This window comes from Tursiops truncatus, chromosome 4, assembly GCF_011762595.2.
Source record: "Tursiops truncatus isolate mTurTru1 chromosome 4, mTurTru1.mat.Y, whole genome shotgun sequence".
Lineage (NCBI taxonomy): Eukaryota > Metazoa > Chordata > Mammalia > Artiodactyla > Delphinidae > Tursiops > Tursiops truncatus.
Genome location: NC_047037.1, coordinates 88,895,110 through 88,910,414, shown reverse-complemented (window position 1 = coordinate 88,910,414; position 15,305 = coordinate 88,895,110). Strand labels below are relative to the sequence as shown.

The window sequence follows — 15,305 nt, the reverse complement described above, 5'->3', positions numbered from 1 at the left end:
GCAAAAATGTAAAGAGAAAACCATAACCACTATCATATGTTGGCAAGTAGACCCAATAAGTAAAAATAGCACAATTAAATTCTTACCTCCTTCATCTATACCTGCAAACTAAAGATTATGACAGTCAAATAACACTTAATGATACTACAATTCAAAATCATAAAAGATGTCTTTATTTACCTCTATTTAAGGCTGAATTAATTTCTTAGCACTATTAATTATAATAATAGTTATTGTTATTTGCTACTATTAATAATAGCTTTTTCCAACCAAAGTAACTCTTCAGGTTTGCACAGAATGAATCTCACCATGCTTTGACTAAATTTTCTGAAATTCAATTCACATAGTCTAATCTCCTTGTAAATATACATTGACTTCATTCTTACTAAATATACTTACATTAAGCATCTCAAAACCAACGATGTCAAGAATGCCAATGAAGATTAGCTTCAAGATGGCGAACAAGTAAGACATGGAGATCACCTTCCTCCCCACAAATACATCAGAAATACATCTACACGTGGAACAACTCCTACAGAACACCTACTGAACGCTGGCAGAAGACCTCAGACCTCCCAAAAGGTAAGAAACTCCCCACGTACCTGGGTAGGGCAAAAGAAAAAAGGGAAAACAGAGACAAAAGAATAGGGACGGGACCTGCACCAGTGGGAGGGAACTGTGAAGGAGGAAAGGTTTCCACACACTAGGAAGCCCCTTCACTGGTGGGGACATGAGGTGGCAGGGGTGAAGCTTCAGAGCCACGGAGGAGAGCGCAGCAACAGGGGTGCAGAGGGCAAAGCGGAGAGATTCCCGCACAGAGGATCGGTGCCAACCAGCACTCACCAGCTCGAGAGGCTTGTCTGCTCACCCACCGGGGCGGGCAGGGGCTGCGAGTTGAGGCTCGGGCTTCGGTCGGAGCGCAGGGAGAGGACTGGGGTTGGCTGCGTGAACAAAGCCTAAAGGGGGCTAGTGTGCCACAGCTAGCTGGGAGGGAGTCCGGGAAAGTCTGGAGGTGCCGAAGAGGCAAGAGACTTTTTCTTCCCTCTTTGTTTCCTGGTGTGCGAAGAGAGGGTATTCAGAGCACCGCCTAAATGAGCTCCAGAGACGGGTGCGAGCCGCGGCTATCAGCACGGACCCCAGAGACGGGAGCCTGTGCAGCCTGTCACTGCCAGGGTCCCGTAATCCAGGGACAACTTCCCCGGGAGAACGTACGGGGAACCTCAGGCTTGTGCAACGTCACGCTGGCCTCTGCCACCGCAGGCTCGCCCCGCACTCCGTGCCCCTCCCTTCCCCTGCCCTGAATGAGCCAGAGCCCCCGCATCAGCGGCTCCTTTAACCCCGTCCTGTCTGAGCGAACAACAGACGCCTTCGGTGACCTACCACAGAGGTGGGTCCAAATCCAAAGCTGAACCCCGGGAGCTGTGCGAACAAAGAAAAGAGAGGGAAATTTCTCCCAGCAGCCTCAGGAGCAGCGGATTAAATCTCCACAATCAACTTGATGCACCCTGCATCTGTGGAATACCCTAATAGACAACGAATCAACCCAAATTGAGGAGGTGGAGTTTGGGAGCAATGATATATATTTTTTTTTTCCCTTTTTCTCTTTTTGTGAGTGTGTATGTGTATGCTTCTGTGTGTGATTTTGTCTGTATAGCTTTGCTTTTACCATGTGTCCTAGGGTTCTGTCCATCAAATTTTTCTTTCTTTTTTTTTAGTATAGTTTTTAGCGCTTGTAATTGGTGGATTTGTTTTTTGCTTTGGTTGCTCTCTTCTTTCTTTCTTATTTTTTATTACTTTTTAAATTTTTTTATATTTAATAATTATTTTTTATTTTAATAACTTTGTTTTATTTTTCTCATTCTTTCCTTCTGTTTTCTCCCTTTTATTCTGAGCTGTGTGGATGACAGCATCTTGGTGCTCTGGCTAGGTGTCAGATTTGTGCCTCTGAGGTGGGAGAGCCAAGTTCAGGACATTCGTCCACCAGAGACCTCCCAGCTCCACGTAATATCAAAGGGTGAAAATCTCCCACAGATCTCATTTTCAACATCAAGACCCAGCTCCACTCAATGAACAGCAAGCTACAGTGCTGGACATCCTATGAAAAACAACTAGCAAGACAGGAACACAAGCCACCCATTAGCAGAGAGCCTCCCTAAAATAATATTAAGGTCACAGACACCACAAAACACACCACCAGATGCAGACCTGCCAACCAGAAAGACAAGATCCAGTCTCATCTATCAGAACAAAGGCACTAGACCCCTCCACCAGGAAGCCTACATAATCTACTGAACCAACCTTAGCCACTGGGGGCAGACACCAAAAACAACAGGAACTACAAACCTTCAGCCTGCGAAAAGTAGACCCCAAACACAGTAAGTGAAGCAAAATGTGAATACAAAGAAACACAAAGCAGATGAAGGAGCTAGGTAAAAACCCACCAGACCGAACAAATGAAGAGGAAATAGGCAGTCTACCTGAAAAAGAATTCAGAGTAATGATAGTGGAGATAATCCAAAATCTTGGAAATAGAATGGAGAATATACAAGAAACTTTTAACAAGGACCTAGAAGAACGAAAGAGCAAACAATGATGAACAACACAATAAATGAACTTAAAACTTCTCTAGAAGGAATCAGTAGCAGAAAAACTGAGGCAGAAGAATGGATAAGTGACCTGGAAGACAAAATAGTGGAAATAACTGCTGCAGAGCAGAATGAAGAAAAAAGAATGAAGATAATAGAGGACAGTCTCACAGACCTCTGGGACAACATAAAACGCACCAGTATTTGAATTATAGGGGTCCCAGAAGAAGAAGAGAAAAAGAAAGGGACTGAGAAAATATTTGAAGAGATTATAGTTGAAAGCTTCCCTAACATGGGAAAGGAAGTAATTAGTCAAGTCCAGGAAGTGCAGAGAGTCCCATACAGGATAAAACCAAGGAGAAACACGCCAAGACACATATTAATCAAACTACTGAAAATTAAATACAAAGAAAAAATATTAAAAGCAGCAAGGGACAAACAACAAATACCATACAAGAAATCCCCATAAGGTTAACAGCTGATCTTAGAGCAGAAACTCTGCAGGCCAGAAGGCAGGGGCAGGACATATTTAAAATGATGAAAGGGAAAAAACTACAACCAAGATTACTCTACCCAGCAAGGATCTCATTCAGATTTGACAGAGAAATTAAAACCTTTACAGACAAGCAAAAGCTAAGAGAATTCAGCACCACCAAAGAAGCTTTACAACAAATTCTAAAAGAACTTCTCTAGGCAGGAAACACAAGAGAAGGAAAAGACCTACAATAACAAACTCAAAACAATTAAGAAAATGGTAATAGGAACATACATATCGATAATTACCTTAAATGTAAATGGATTAAATGCTCCTACCAAAAGACATAGACTGGCTGAATGGATACAAAAACAAGGCCCATACATAGGCTGTCTATACGAGACCCATGTCAGACCTAGGGACACATACAAACTAAAAGTGAGGGGATGGAAAAAGATATTCCATGCAAATGGAAATCAAAAGAAAGCTGGAGTAGCAATCATATCAGACAAAATAGACTTTAACACAAAGACTATTACAAGAGACAAAGAAGGACACTAAATAATGATCAAGGGACCAATTGGAGAAGAAGATATAACAATTGTAAATATTTATGAACCCAACAAAGGAGCACCACAATATATAAGGCAAATGCTAACAGCCAAAAAAGGGGAAAATGACAGTAACACAATCATAGTAGGGGACTTTAACACCCCACTTTCACCAATGGACAGATCAACCAAAAAGAAAATAAATAAGCAAACACAAGCTTTAAATGATACATTAAACAAGATGGACTTAATTGATATTTATAGGACATTCCATCTAAAAACAACAGAATACACTTTCTTCTCAAGTGCTCATGGAACATTCTCCAGGATAGACCATATCTTGGGTCACAAATCAAGCCTTGGTAAACTTAAGAAAATTGAAATCATATCAAGTATCTTTTCTGACCACAACACTATGAAACCAGATATCAATTACAGGAAAAAATCGGTAAAATCGGTAAAAAATACAAACACATGGAGGGTAAACAATACACTACTTAATAACCAAGAGATCACTGAAGAAATCAAAGAGGAAATAAAAAAATACTTATAAACAAATGACAATGAAACCACAACAATCCAAAACCTGTGGGATGCAGCAAAGGCAGTTCTAAGATGGAAGTTTATGGCAATAGAGTCCTACCTTAAGAAACAGGAGGAATCTCAAATAAACAACCTAAACTTACACCTAAAGCAATTAGAGAAAGAGGAACCAAAAAACCCTGAAGTTGGCAGAAGGAAGGAAGTCATAAAGATCAGATCAGAAATAACTGAAAGAGAAACAAGGGAAACAATGGCAAAGATCAGTAAAACTAAAAGCTGGTTCTTTGTGAAGATAAAATTGATAAACCATTGGTCAGATTCCTCAAGAAACAAAGGAAGAAGGCTCAAATCACCAGAATTAGAAATAAAAAAGGAGAAGTAACAACTGACACTGCAGAAATACAAAGGATCATGAGACATTACTACAAGCAACTCTATGCCAAAAAAATGGATGACCTAAAAGACATGGACAAATTCTTAGAAAAGCACAACCATCTGAGACTGAACAAGGAAGAAATAGAAACTATAAACACACCAATCACAAGGACTGAAATTGAGACTGTGATTAAAAATCTTCCAACAGATAAAAACCCAGGACCAGATGGCTTCACAGGCAAATTCTACCAAACATTTAGAGAAGAGCTAACACCTATCCTTCTCAAACTCTTCCAAAATATACCAGAGGGAGGAACAAACCCCAAACTCATTCTACAAGGCCACCATCACCCTGATAACAAAACCAGACAAAGATGTCACAAACAAGAAAACTACAGGCCAATATCACTGATGAACATAGAAGCAAAAATCCTCAACAAAATACTAGCAAACAGAATCCAACAGCACATTAAAAGGATCATACACCATGATCAAGTGCAGTTTATCCCAGGAATGCAAGGAGTCTTCAACATATGCAAATCAATCAGTGTGATAAACCACATTAAAAATTGAAGAATAAAAACCATATGATCATCTCAATAGATGCAGAAAAAGCCTTCAACAAACTTCAACACCCATTTATGATAAAAATCCTCCAGAAAGTAGGCAAAGAGGGAACTTGACTTACCTCAACATAATAAATGCCATATATGACAAATCCACAGCCAACATTATTCTCAATGGTGAAAAACTGAAACCATTTCCTCTAAGATCAGCAACAAGACAAGGTTGTCCATTCTCACCACTATTATTCAACATTGTTTTGGAAGTTTTAGCCACAGCAATCAGAGAAGAAAAAGAAACAAAAGGAATCCAAATCAGAAAAGAAGAAGTAAAGCTGTCACTGTTTGCAGATGACATGACACTATAAATACAGAATCCTAAAGATGCTACCACTAAACTACTAGAGCTAATAAATGAATTTGGTAAAGTAGCAGGATATAAAATTAATGCACAAAAATCTCTTGCATTCCTATATATTAATGATGAAAAATCTGAAAGAGAAATTAAGGAAACACTCCCATTTACCACTGCAACAAAAAGAATAAAGTACCTAGGAATAAACCTGCCTAAGGAGACAATGCCTCCTTAGGCATTACAATAGGCATGACATGGAAGCAACCTAAGTGTCTATCAACAGATGAATAGATAAAGAAGATGTGAACATATATACAATGGAATATTACTCAGCCATAAAAAGAAATGAAATTGAGTTATTTGTAGTGAAGTGGATGGACCTAGAGTCTGTCATACAGAGTGAATTAAGTCAGAAAGAGAAAAATGTATATATATATATATTCCATATATATACGGAATCTATAAAAAAAAAATGATCATGAAGAACCTAGGGGCAGGATGGAAATAAAGATGCAGACCTACTAGAGAATGGAATATCTTTTTCCATCCCCTCACTTTTGGTCTGCATGTGTCCCTAGGTCTGAATTGGGTCTCGTGTAGACAGCCTATGTACGGATCTTGTTTTTGTATCCATTCAGCTAGTCTATGTCTTTTGGTGGGAGCATTTAATCTATTTACATTTAAGGTAATCATCGATATGTATGTTCCTATTACCATTTTCTTAATTGTTTTGAGTTTGTTATTGTAGGTCTTTTCCTTCTCTTGTGTTTCCTGCCTAGAGAAGTTCTTTTAGAATTTGTTGTAAAGCTTCTTTGGTGGTGCTGAATTCTCTTAGCCTTTGCTTGTCTATAAAGGTTTTAATTTCTCTGTCAAATCTGAATGAGATCCTTGCTGGGTAGAGTAATCTTGGTTATAAGTTTTTCCCTTTCACCACTTTAAATATGTCTTGCCACTCCCTTTTGGTTTGCAGAGTTTCTGCTCTAAGATCAGCTGTTAACCTTATGGGGATTCCCTTGTATATTATTTGTTGTTTTCCCTTGCTGCTTTTAATATTTTTTCTTTGTATTTAATTTTCAGTAGTTTGATTAATATGTGTCTTGACATGTTTCTCCTTGGATTTCTCCTGTATGGGACTCTCTGCACTTCCTGGAATTGATTGACTATTTCCTTTCCCATATTAGGGAAGTTTTCAACTATAATATCTTCAAACATTTTCTCAGTATATTTCTTTTTCCCTTCTTCTTCTGGGACCCCTATAATTCGAATGTTGGTGTGTTTAATGTTGTCGCAGTGGTGTCCAAGACTGTCCTCAATTCTTTTCATTCCCTTTTCTTTATTCTGCTCTACAGTAATTATTTCCACTATTTTATCTTCCTGGTCACTTATCCATTCTTCTGCCTCGGTTATTCTGCTATTGATTCTTTGTAGAGAATTTTTAACTTCATTTATTCAATAATGTTCATCATTGTTTGTTTGCTCTTTAGTTCTTCTAAGTCCTTGTTAAACGTTTCTCGTTTTTTCTCCATTCTATTTCCAAGATTTTGGATCATCTTTACTATCACTACTCTGAATTCTTTTTCAGGTAGACTGCCTATTTCCTCTTCATTTGTTTGGTCTGGTGGGTTTTTACCTTGCTCCTTTATCTCCTGTGTGTTTCTCTGTCTTCTCATTTTGCTTAACTTACTGTGTTTGCAGTCTCCTTTTCACAGGCTGCAGTTTCATAGTTCTAGTTGTTTTTGGTGTCTGCCCCCAGTGGCTAAGGTTTGTTCAGTGGGTTGTGTAGGCTCCCTGGTCAAGGGGACTAGTGCCTGTCTTCTGGTGGATGAGGCTAGATTTTGTCTTTCTGGTGGGCAGCACCACGTCTGGCTGTGTGTTTCAGGGTGGCTGTGACCTTATGATTTTAGGCAGCCTCTCTCCTAAGGGGTGGGGTTGTGTTCCTGTCTTTCTCATTGTTTTGCATAGGGTGTCCAGCACTGTAGCTTGCCGGTTGTTGAGTGGAGCTAGGTCTTAGTGTTGAGATGGAGATCTCTGGGAGAGCTTTCGCCATTTGATATTACATGGAGCTGAGAGGTCTCTGGTGGACCAATGTCCTGAACTCAGCTCTCCCACCTCAGAGGCACGGGCCTGACACCCAGCTGGGGAACCAAGACCCTGTCAGCCACATGGCTTTTGGAAAGTCTGATGTCTTCTGCCAGCGTTCATTAGGTGTTCTGTAGGAGTTGTTCCACATGTAGATGTATTTCTGATGTAATTTTGGAGAGGAAGGTGATCTCCACGTCTTAATCCTCCACCATCTTGAGGGTCTCCCCCCATCCCAGACCTATAAACCAGAATTTTTACTCTAACACAATCCCCTCTGACTCCTACACACCATAAAGTTTGAAAAATACTGGTAGAGTATGTTAGGAATCTCGAATCCCCAGCCCTCGTCCTTCTGCTGCTGTTGCTAATAAATTGTATAACCTTTGGCAAGTGACCTAACCTCCCTGGGCTGCAGTCTCTTCACCTGAATTATGCTCTTAAAGATTCTTTCCAGCCTCAGCTTCCACCTTCTTTATTATATTAATTCCCAGGGCCGTTCTCAACTCTGTGCAGGGAGAATGGCAATTTAGTGCATCATTCTGACTCAGATTCTCCTACTATAAAACTCAGGCTGCATTTCCCCTCCCTGGAGGTGTGTGGCAAAAGCTCTCTCATAACCTACTAGGGAGAGCTCCAACCTCTGTGCCTGCTGCTGCTGTACAGATGCAGATCCTGTTGCCGTGATGCAAAGGCACTGCTGTAGTAGCAGGTTTCTGATAGACTCCAAGTAGGAGTGACTTTCAGCTGGACAGTCTCCAAGCCTGGAAGCAGAATGTGCTCCAACGACTTAACATTTAAAATAGGCCTATTGCATCCATCCTTTAGCTGCCCAGGAGAGTGAACACAGCAGGAGCCAGTTTGTGTCTGGTAGTGATTTAGTTATGAGTCACTCACTCCCTGATCAGTTATCTTGAGTCATTTCCACAGTAATCCATAAGCCGATGGCATCACAGTTTTTTATTATTGGCGTCAAGAGCACACCCGCACAAATAAAGCACCAGGAATGATTTTTATCCTCCGGAGCACCGAGGAATCACTCTCTGTCTATAGCAGTCACTTTGAAAGTTAAAAAGAACATGACTAACTTGCTCACTCCCTTTTAATTCCCTAAATACTTGAGAAGTAGGAGTGGGAGAGAAACTGGCCATGGGTGGGGAGTAGCAAAAAACAGGAAGAAAGCCTGAAGTTGTAGCAGAGGAAGAAATGGATGGTATGATATGTGCTGAATCAATTAATAAAACTGATAATCCAATATACTGCTCACCAATTAATCATTTTCATCACTTTCTGTCCAATGAAGGACGACAGAGGCAGGAAAATCTACATGCCCACTTTTCAGGGACTAAATGGACCTATGTCTGAGCGCTTTTCAAAATAACCTCACAGAAGACTTTGATTACTTGGGGTTCGAGAGTATATGACAGAAAAAAACAAAACTGAAAAGAAGTGGAGTCAAATAGCCATATTTTTAACCACCTTGATCCCTCACTTTCTCATCTGTAAAATAACAATATTAAAATATTCTTGTCTCATGGTTGTTGGGAGAGGTTCAATGAGACAGTGGATGTAAATATACATAGCACAACATTTGACACTTAGCATCCAATAAATATTAGTTCCCCCTTTCCCATCCCTTTTCCACTTTTATCACTTCCTCACCTCAATCCAGTATTTATTACCCATGTTGCCTTGAGCAGTTAATCGTTCTAAGGTTCACTGTCTTTAACTATAAAATGGAAATGTAAATAAGATCAATTTTGCAGGCTTGTTGTTAGATTAAATAAGCTATCCATACAAAGCACATAGCATAGCACCCATAGTGAACATTCAATGCCTCTTATTATTATTATTGTTTGATCATTATTAATCTTTTTAAAGTAAAATAACTTATTTCTGATCAGCACAGTCAGAACTCTCCTGGAGTCATAAAATACTAGGCCTGAAGAACCTTACTTCCTGATAATCACGTATAGTGTCTCTCAACTCGGGATGGTGCCTCCCCCTAAGGGTGGGGGGCATTTGGAAACAGGGTGGGCATTTTTCCATTGTTATAGTGACTGAGAGTATTACTGGTATTTAGCACCTTGGAGCAGGAATGCAAAGCCTCCTACAATGTGTGGACATGCTCATACACAAAGAATTATCCCCTTTAGATGCCAATCACCCCACCACTAAGACACACAGAAGAATTTAACTTCTTCATGGGTGCTCAGAGAGATGGAGTATTTGACCAAAGTCCAAGAGTTAGTTAGCATTAGAGCTAGAACTAAATTTTGTATAGCGTGTTAACACTGCAAGAATTTTTGCCATCTTTTGCAATTGTCATCAACAGCATATACATCTCTATTCTTAGCCATGACAATTGTCTCTATAAAGTCAGTACAATTCCTAAGAAAAGAAAAGCCTTACAGTGTGCTTTCTTGCTTTGTCTCCAGGAGATGGAAGAAGAGAGAGAGAGAAATAGAGAGAGTGCATGAGCAAGAGGGAGAGTCGGGGAGGGAGGGAGAGGATGGAGGATGAGGGTTTCTTTTCTTTTACTGTTGAATAATAATATATTAGCTTGCTTCACTGATTCCATTATAGTAGAGGCTGGGGTAGTAACTCAGTCCCTGAGAACACAATATTAAAGAGACGAAGGTTTGATTTCAGTCCTCCTATGGGTTCATTAGTTTTACACAGAGCAAGTCCTCTTCTATAATCATAGCACGTCATGCAGGCATGTGGTGGCGAATGTCTTAAAAGGCAAGAAGCTGCCAAACACCTATAACCTCACTACCAAGAAATAGCTTAGCTACTTGTCCTGCTGAGTATGGTTCAACATCAGCTCAATATTTTATTTTAACATTTATGGCTGTGATTAGATGGCCACTGTCTTGAAAGAGTGTGGGTGAGGGGCTGGTGAGCACAGGGAGCTTCCAGGGGCTGAGTGAAGAGGTGTCTCTGATGTCCGTGAAGAACAGTCAGGGATCAGTGTCTTTCAAGGATGTAACTGTAGACTTTGGCAGGGAGGAGTGCCAACTGTTGAACCTTGCTCAGAAAAGTCTGTACAGGGATGTAATGCTGGAAAATGATTTCAATTTGATCTCAATGGTGTGTCAACTTCCCAAACCAGAAGTCATTTTCAGCTTGGTGAAATATCAAGCCAGAGCTGTCTAGAATACATAGGAAGTACAGAATGGCTAACATACACCTCTGCAAAAAAGAAACATAGGCAGACCTTGAAGACAGCAGAGGAATAAGACGTGGAGATCACCTTCCTCCCCACAAATACATCAAAAATACATCTACATGTGGAACAACTCCTACAGAACACCTACTGAATGCTGGCAGAAGACCTCAGACTTCCCAAAAGGCAAGAAAATCCCCACATATCTGGGTAGGGCAAAAGAAAAAAGAAAACACAGAGATAAAAGAATAGGAACAGGACCTGAACCTCTGGGAGGGAGCTGTGAAGGAGGAAAAGCTTCCACACACTAGGAAGTCCCTTCACTGGTGTGGATGGGGGTGGGAAGCTTTGGAGCCACAGAAGACAACATAGCAACAGGGGTGCAGAGGGCAAAGCAGAGAGATTCCCACACAGAGGATCAGTGCCAACCAGCACTCACCAGATTGAGACGGTTGTCTGCTCACCCACTGGGGCAGGTGAGAGCTGGGAGCTGAGGCTTGAGCTTCAGAGGTCAGACCCTAGGGAGTGGACTGGGGTTGGCTGCATGAAGACAGCCTGAAGGGGGCTAGTGCACTACAGCTAGCCAGGAGGGAGTCCGAGAAAAAGTCTGGACCTGATGGAGAGTCAAGAGACCATTGTTTTGGGGGGTGTGAGGAGAGAGGCTTCCTGCTCCATGTGCCCACAGATGGCAGAGCACCGCCTAAGTGAGCTCCAGAGACAGGCATGACCAATGGCTAACATCTTGGACCCCAGAGGCAGGCAAAGACCTCTATTACTGCCGCCACTGCCACCAAGAATCCTGTGTGCAAGCACAGGTCACTACCCACACCCCTCCAGAAGGCTGTGCAGCCCGCCACTGCCAGGGTCCCATGATCTAGGGCCACCTTCCCTGGAAGAACACATGGTGCACCTCAGGCTGTTGCAACATCATGCCAGTCTCTGCCACTGCAGGCATGCCCCGCATTCCAATTATGACTACCATACTCCTCCCTCTAACTAGACTGAGGGAGTAAGAGAGCCCTAATCAGCCACAGCTTTAACACCCTCCTCTCTGGGTGGGGAAGAGATGCCTGAGAGCGGCCTACACGCAGAGGTGGGGCCAAAACCAAAGCTGAACCCCAGGAGCTGTGCAAACAAAGTAGAGAAAGGGAAGTTTCTCTGTGCAGCCTCAAGAGCAGCAGATTAAATCCCCGCAATCAGCTTGATAAACCCTACATCTGTGGAGTACCTGAATAGACAACAAATGTCCCAAAATTGAGGCGATGGAATTTGGGAGCAACTGTAGCCTTGGGGTTTTCTTACTGCGTTTGATTCGTTTTTGGTTTTATGTTTATCTTAGCTTAGTTTTTAGTGCTTGTTTTCATTGGTGGGTTTGTTTACTGGTTTGGTTTCTCTCTTCCTTTTTTTTTTTCTCTTTTTGTGAGTGTGTGTGTGTGTATGTTTTTTTGTGTGATTTTGTCAATTTAGTTTTGCTTTTACCATTTGTTTTGGGGTTCTGTCTGTTCACTTTTTTTTTCTTCATTTTATTCCATGCCATGCAGTTGGCAGGGTTATGGTGCTCCAGCCGGGTGTTGGGCCTGAGCCTCCAAGTTGGGAGAGCTGATTCCAGGACACTGGGCTGCCAGAGACCTTCAGAGTCCTTCCAGCTCCACATAATATAAATTGGTGAGAGCTCTCTCAGAGATCTCCATCTCAACATTAAGACTGAGCTCCACCCAATGGCCAACAAGCTCCAGTGCTGGAAAACCCACGCCAAACAACTAGTAAGAGAGGAACACAGCTCCATTCATTAGCACACAGGCTGCCTAAAGTCATATTAAGTTCAAAGACACCCCAAAACACACCAGATGCGGCCCTGCCCACAAAAGAGACAAGATCCAGCCCCACCCAAAAGAAGACAGGAACCAGTCCCCCCCACCAGGAAACCTACACAACCCACTGAAACAACTTCACCCACTGGGGGCAGACAAGAGAAATAAGAGGAACTACGAACCTGCAGCCTGCAAAAAGGAGACTGCAAACACAGTGAGTTAAACAAAATGAAAAGACAGAGAAATATGCACCAGATGCAGAAGCAAGGTAAAAACCCACCAGACCAAACAAATGAGGAAGAAATAGACAGTCTACCTGAAAAAGGATTCAGAGTAGTGATAGTAAAGATGATCCAAAATCTTGGAAATAGAATGGAGAAAATAGAATAAATGTTTAACAAGGACCTAGAAGAACTAAAGAGCACACAAACAATGATGAACAACACAATAAATGAAGTTAAAAATACTCTAGAAGGAATCAATAGCAGAATTACTGAGGCAGAAGAATGGACAATGACCTGGAAGATAGAATACTGGAAATAACGGCTGCAGAGCAGATAAAGAGAAAAGAATAAAAAGAACTGACAACAGTCTCAGAGATTTCTGGGACAATATTAAATGTAACAACTTTTGAATTATAGGGGACCTAGAAGAAGAAGAGAAAAATAAAGAGTCTGAGAAAATATTTGAAGAGATTATACTTGAAAACTTCCCTAACATGGGAAAGGAAATAGTCAATCAAGTCCAGGAAGCACAGAGAGTCCATACAGGATAAATCCGAGGAGAAACATGCCAAAACACATATTAATCAAACTATTAAAAATTAAATACAAAGAAAAAATATTTAAAGCAGGAAGGGAAAAGCAACAAATAACATACAAGGGAATCCCTATTAGGTTAAGAGCTGAACTTTAAGCAGAAACTCTGCAAGCCAGAAAGGAGTGGCAAGACATATTTAAAGTGATGAAAGGGAAAACTCTACAACCAAGATTACTCTACATAGCAAGGATCTCATTCAGATTTGACGGAGAAATTAAAACCTTTACAGACAAGCAAAAGCTAAGAGAACTCAGCACCACCAAACCAGCTTTACAACAAATGCTAAAGGAACTTCTATAGGTGGGGGAAAACAAGAGAAGAAAAAGACCTACAAAAACAAACCAGAAACAATTAAGAAAATGGTAATAGGAACATACATATCAATAATTACTTTAAATTAAATGGATTAAATGCTCCAATGAAAAGAAACAGACTGGCTGAAAGGATACAAAAACAAGGCCCATATATATGCTGTCTACAAGAGACCCACTTCAGACCTAGGGACACACACAGACTGAAAGTGAGGGGATGGAAAAAGATATTGTATGCAAATGGAAATCAAAAGAAAGCTGGAGTAGCAGTTCTCATATCAGACAAAATAGACGTTAAAATAAAGTCTATAACAAGAGACAAAGAAGAAAACCACATAATTATCAAGGGATCAATCCAAGAAGAAGATAAAACAATTGTAAATATTTATGAACCCAACAAAGGAGCACCTCAATATAAAAGGCAAATGCTAACAGCCATAAAAGGGGAAACTGACAGTAACACAATAATAATAGGGGACTTTACACCCCACTTTCACCAATGGACAGATCATCCAAAATGAAAAAAAATAAGGAAACACAAGCTTTAAATGACACATTAGACTACATGGACTTAACTGATATTTATAGGACATTCCATCCAAAAACAACAGAATACACTTTCTTCTCAAGTGCACATGGAACATTCTCCAGGATAGATCATATCTTGGGTCACAAATCAAGCCTTGGTAAAGTTAAGAAAATTGAAATCACATCAAGTACATTTTCTGACCACAATGCTATAAGACTAGATATCATTTACAGGAAAAAATCTGTAAAAAATACAAACACATGGAGGCTAAACAACATGCTACTAAAGAACCAAGAGGTGACTGAAGAAATCAAAGAGGAAATCAAAAAATACCTAGAAACAAATGACAACGAAAACACGATGACCCAAAACCAATGGGATGCAGCAAAAGCAATTCTAAAGGGAAGTTTATAGCAATACAATCCCACCTCAAGAAACAAGAAACATCTCAAATAAACAACTTAACCTTACACCGAAAGCAATTAGACAAAGCAAAACAAAAAAACCCCAAAGTTAGCAGAAGGAAATAAATCATAAAGACCAGATCAGAACCTCCTAGAGAAATGGAAATAAAAACAAAAATTAAAAAATGGGACCTATTGAAACTTCAAAGCTTTTGCACAGCAAAGGAAACCATAAACAAGACCAAAAGACAACCCTCAGAATGAGAGAAAATATTTGCAAATGAAGCAACTGACAAAGGATTAATCTCCAAAATTTATAAGCAGCTCATGCAGCTCAATAACAAAAAAAACAAACAACCCAATCCAAAAATGGGCAGAAGACCTAAATAGACATTTCACCAAAGAAGATATACAGACTGCCAACAAACACATGAAAGAATGCTCAACATCATTAATCATTAGAGAAATGCAAATCAAAACTACAATGAGATATCAACTCACACCAGTCAGAATGGCCATCATCAAAAAATCTAGAAACAATAAATGCTGGAGAGGGTGTGGAGAAAAGGGAACACTCTTGCACTGCTGGTGGGAATGTGAATTGGTTTAGCCACTATGGAGAACAGTATGGAGGTTCCTTAAAAAAACTACAAATAGAACTACCATATGACCCAGCAATCCCACTACCGGGCATATACCCTGAGAAAACCAAAATACAAAAAGAGTCATGTACCAA

At 40.5% G+C, this 15,305-nt stretch overlaps 1 protein-coding gene across 1 annotated transcript in view; it reads right to left on the bottom strand.

The window, feature by feature from the left end:
• The window catches only part of MYH15 (myosin heavy chain 15), a 172,509-nt gene that overhangs the window by 111,656 nt on the left and 45,548 nt on the right, over positions 1-15,305 (bottom strand). The window contains 2 exon segments of the mRNA XM_073804646.1: positions 400-447; positions 8,152-8,315. Of these exon segments, the coding sequence (XP_073660747.1) occupies positions 400-447; positions 8,152-8,315 (212 nt within the window).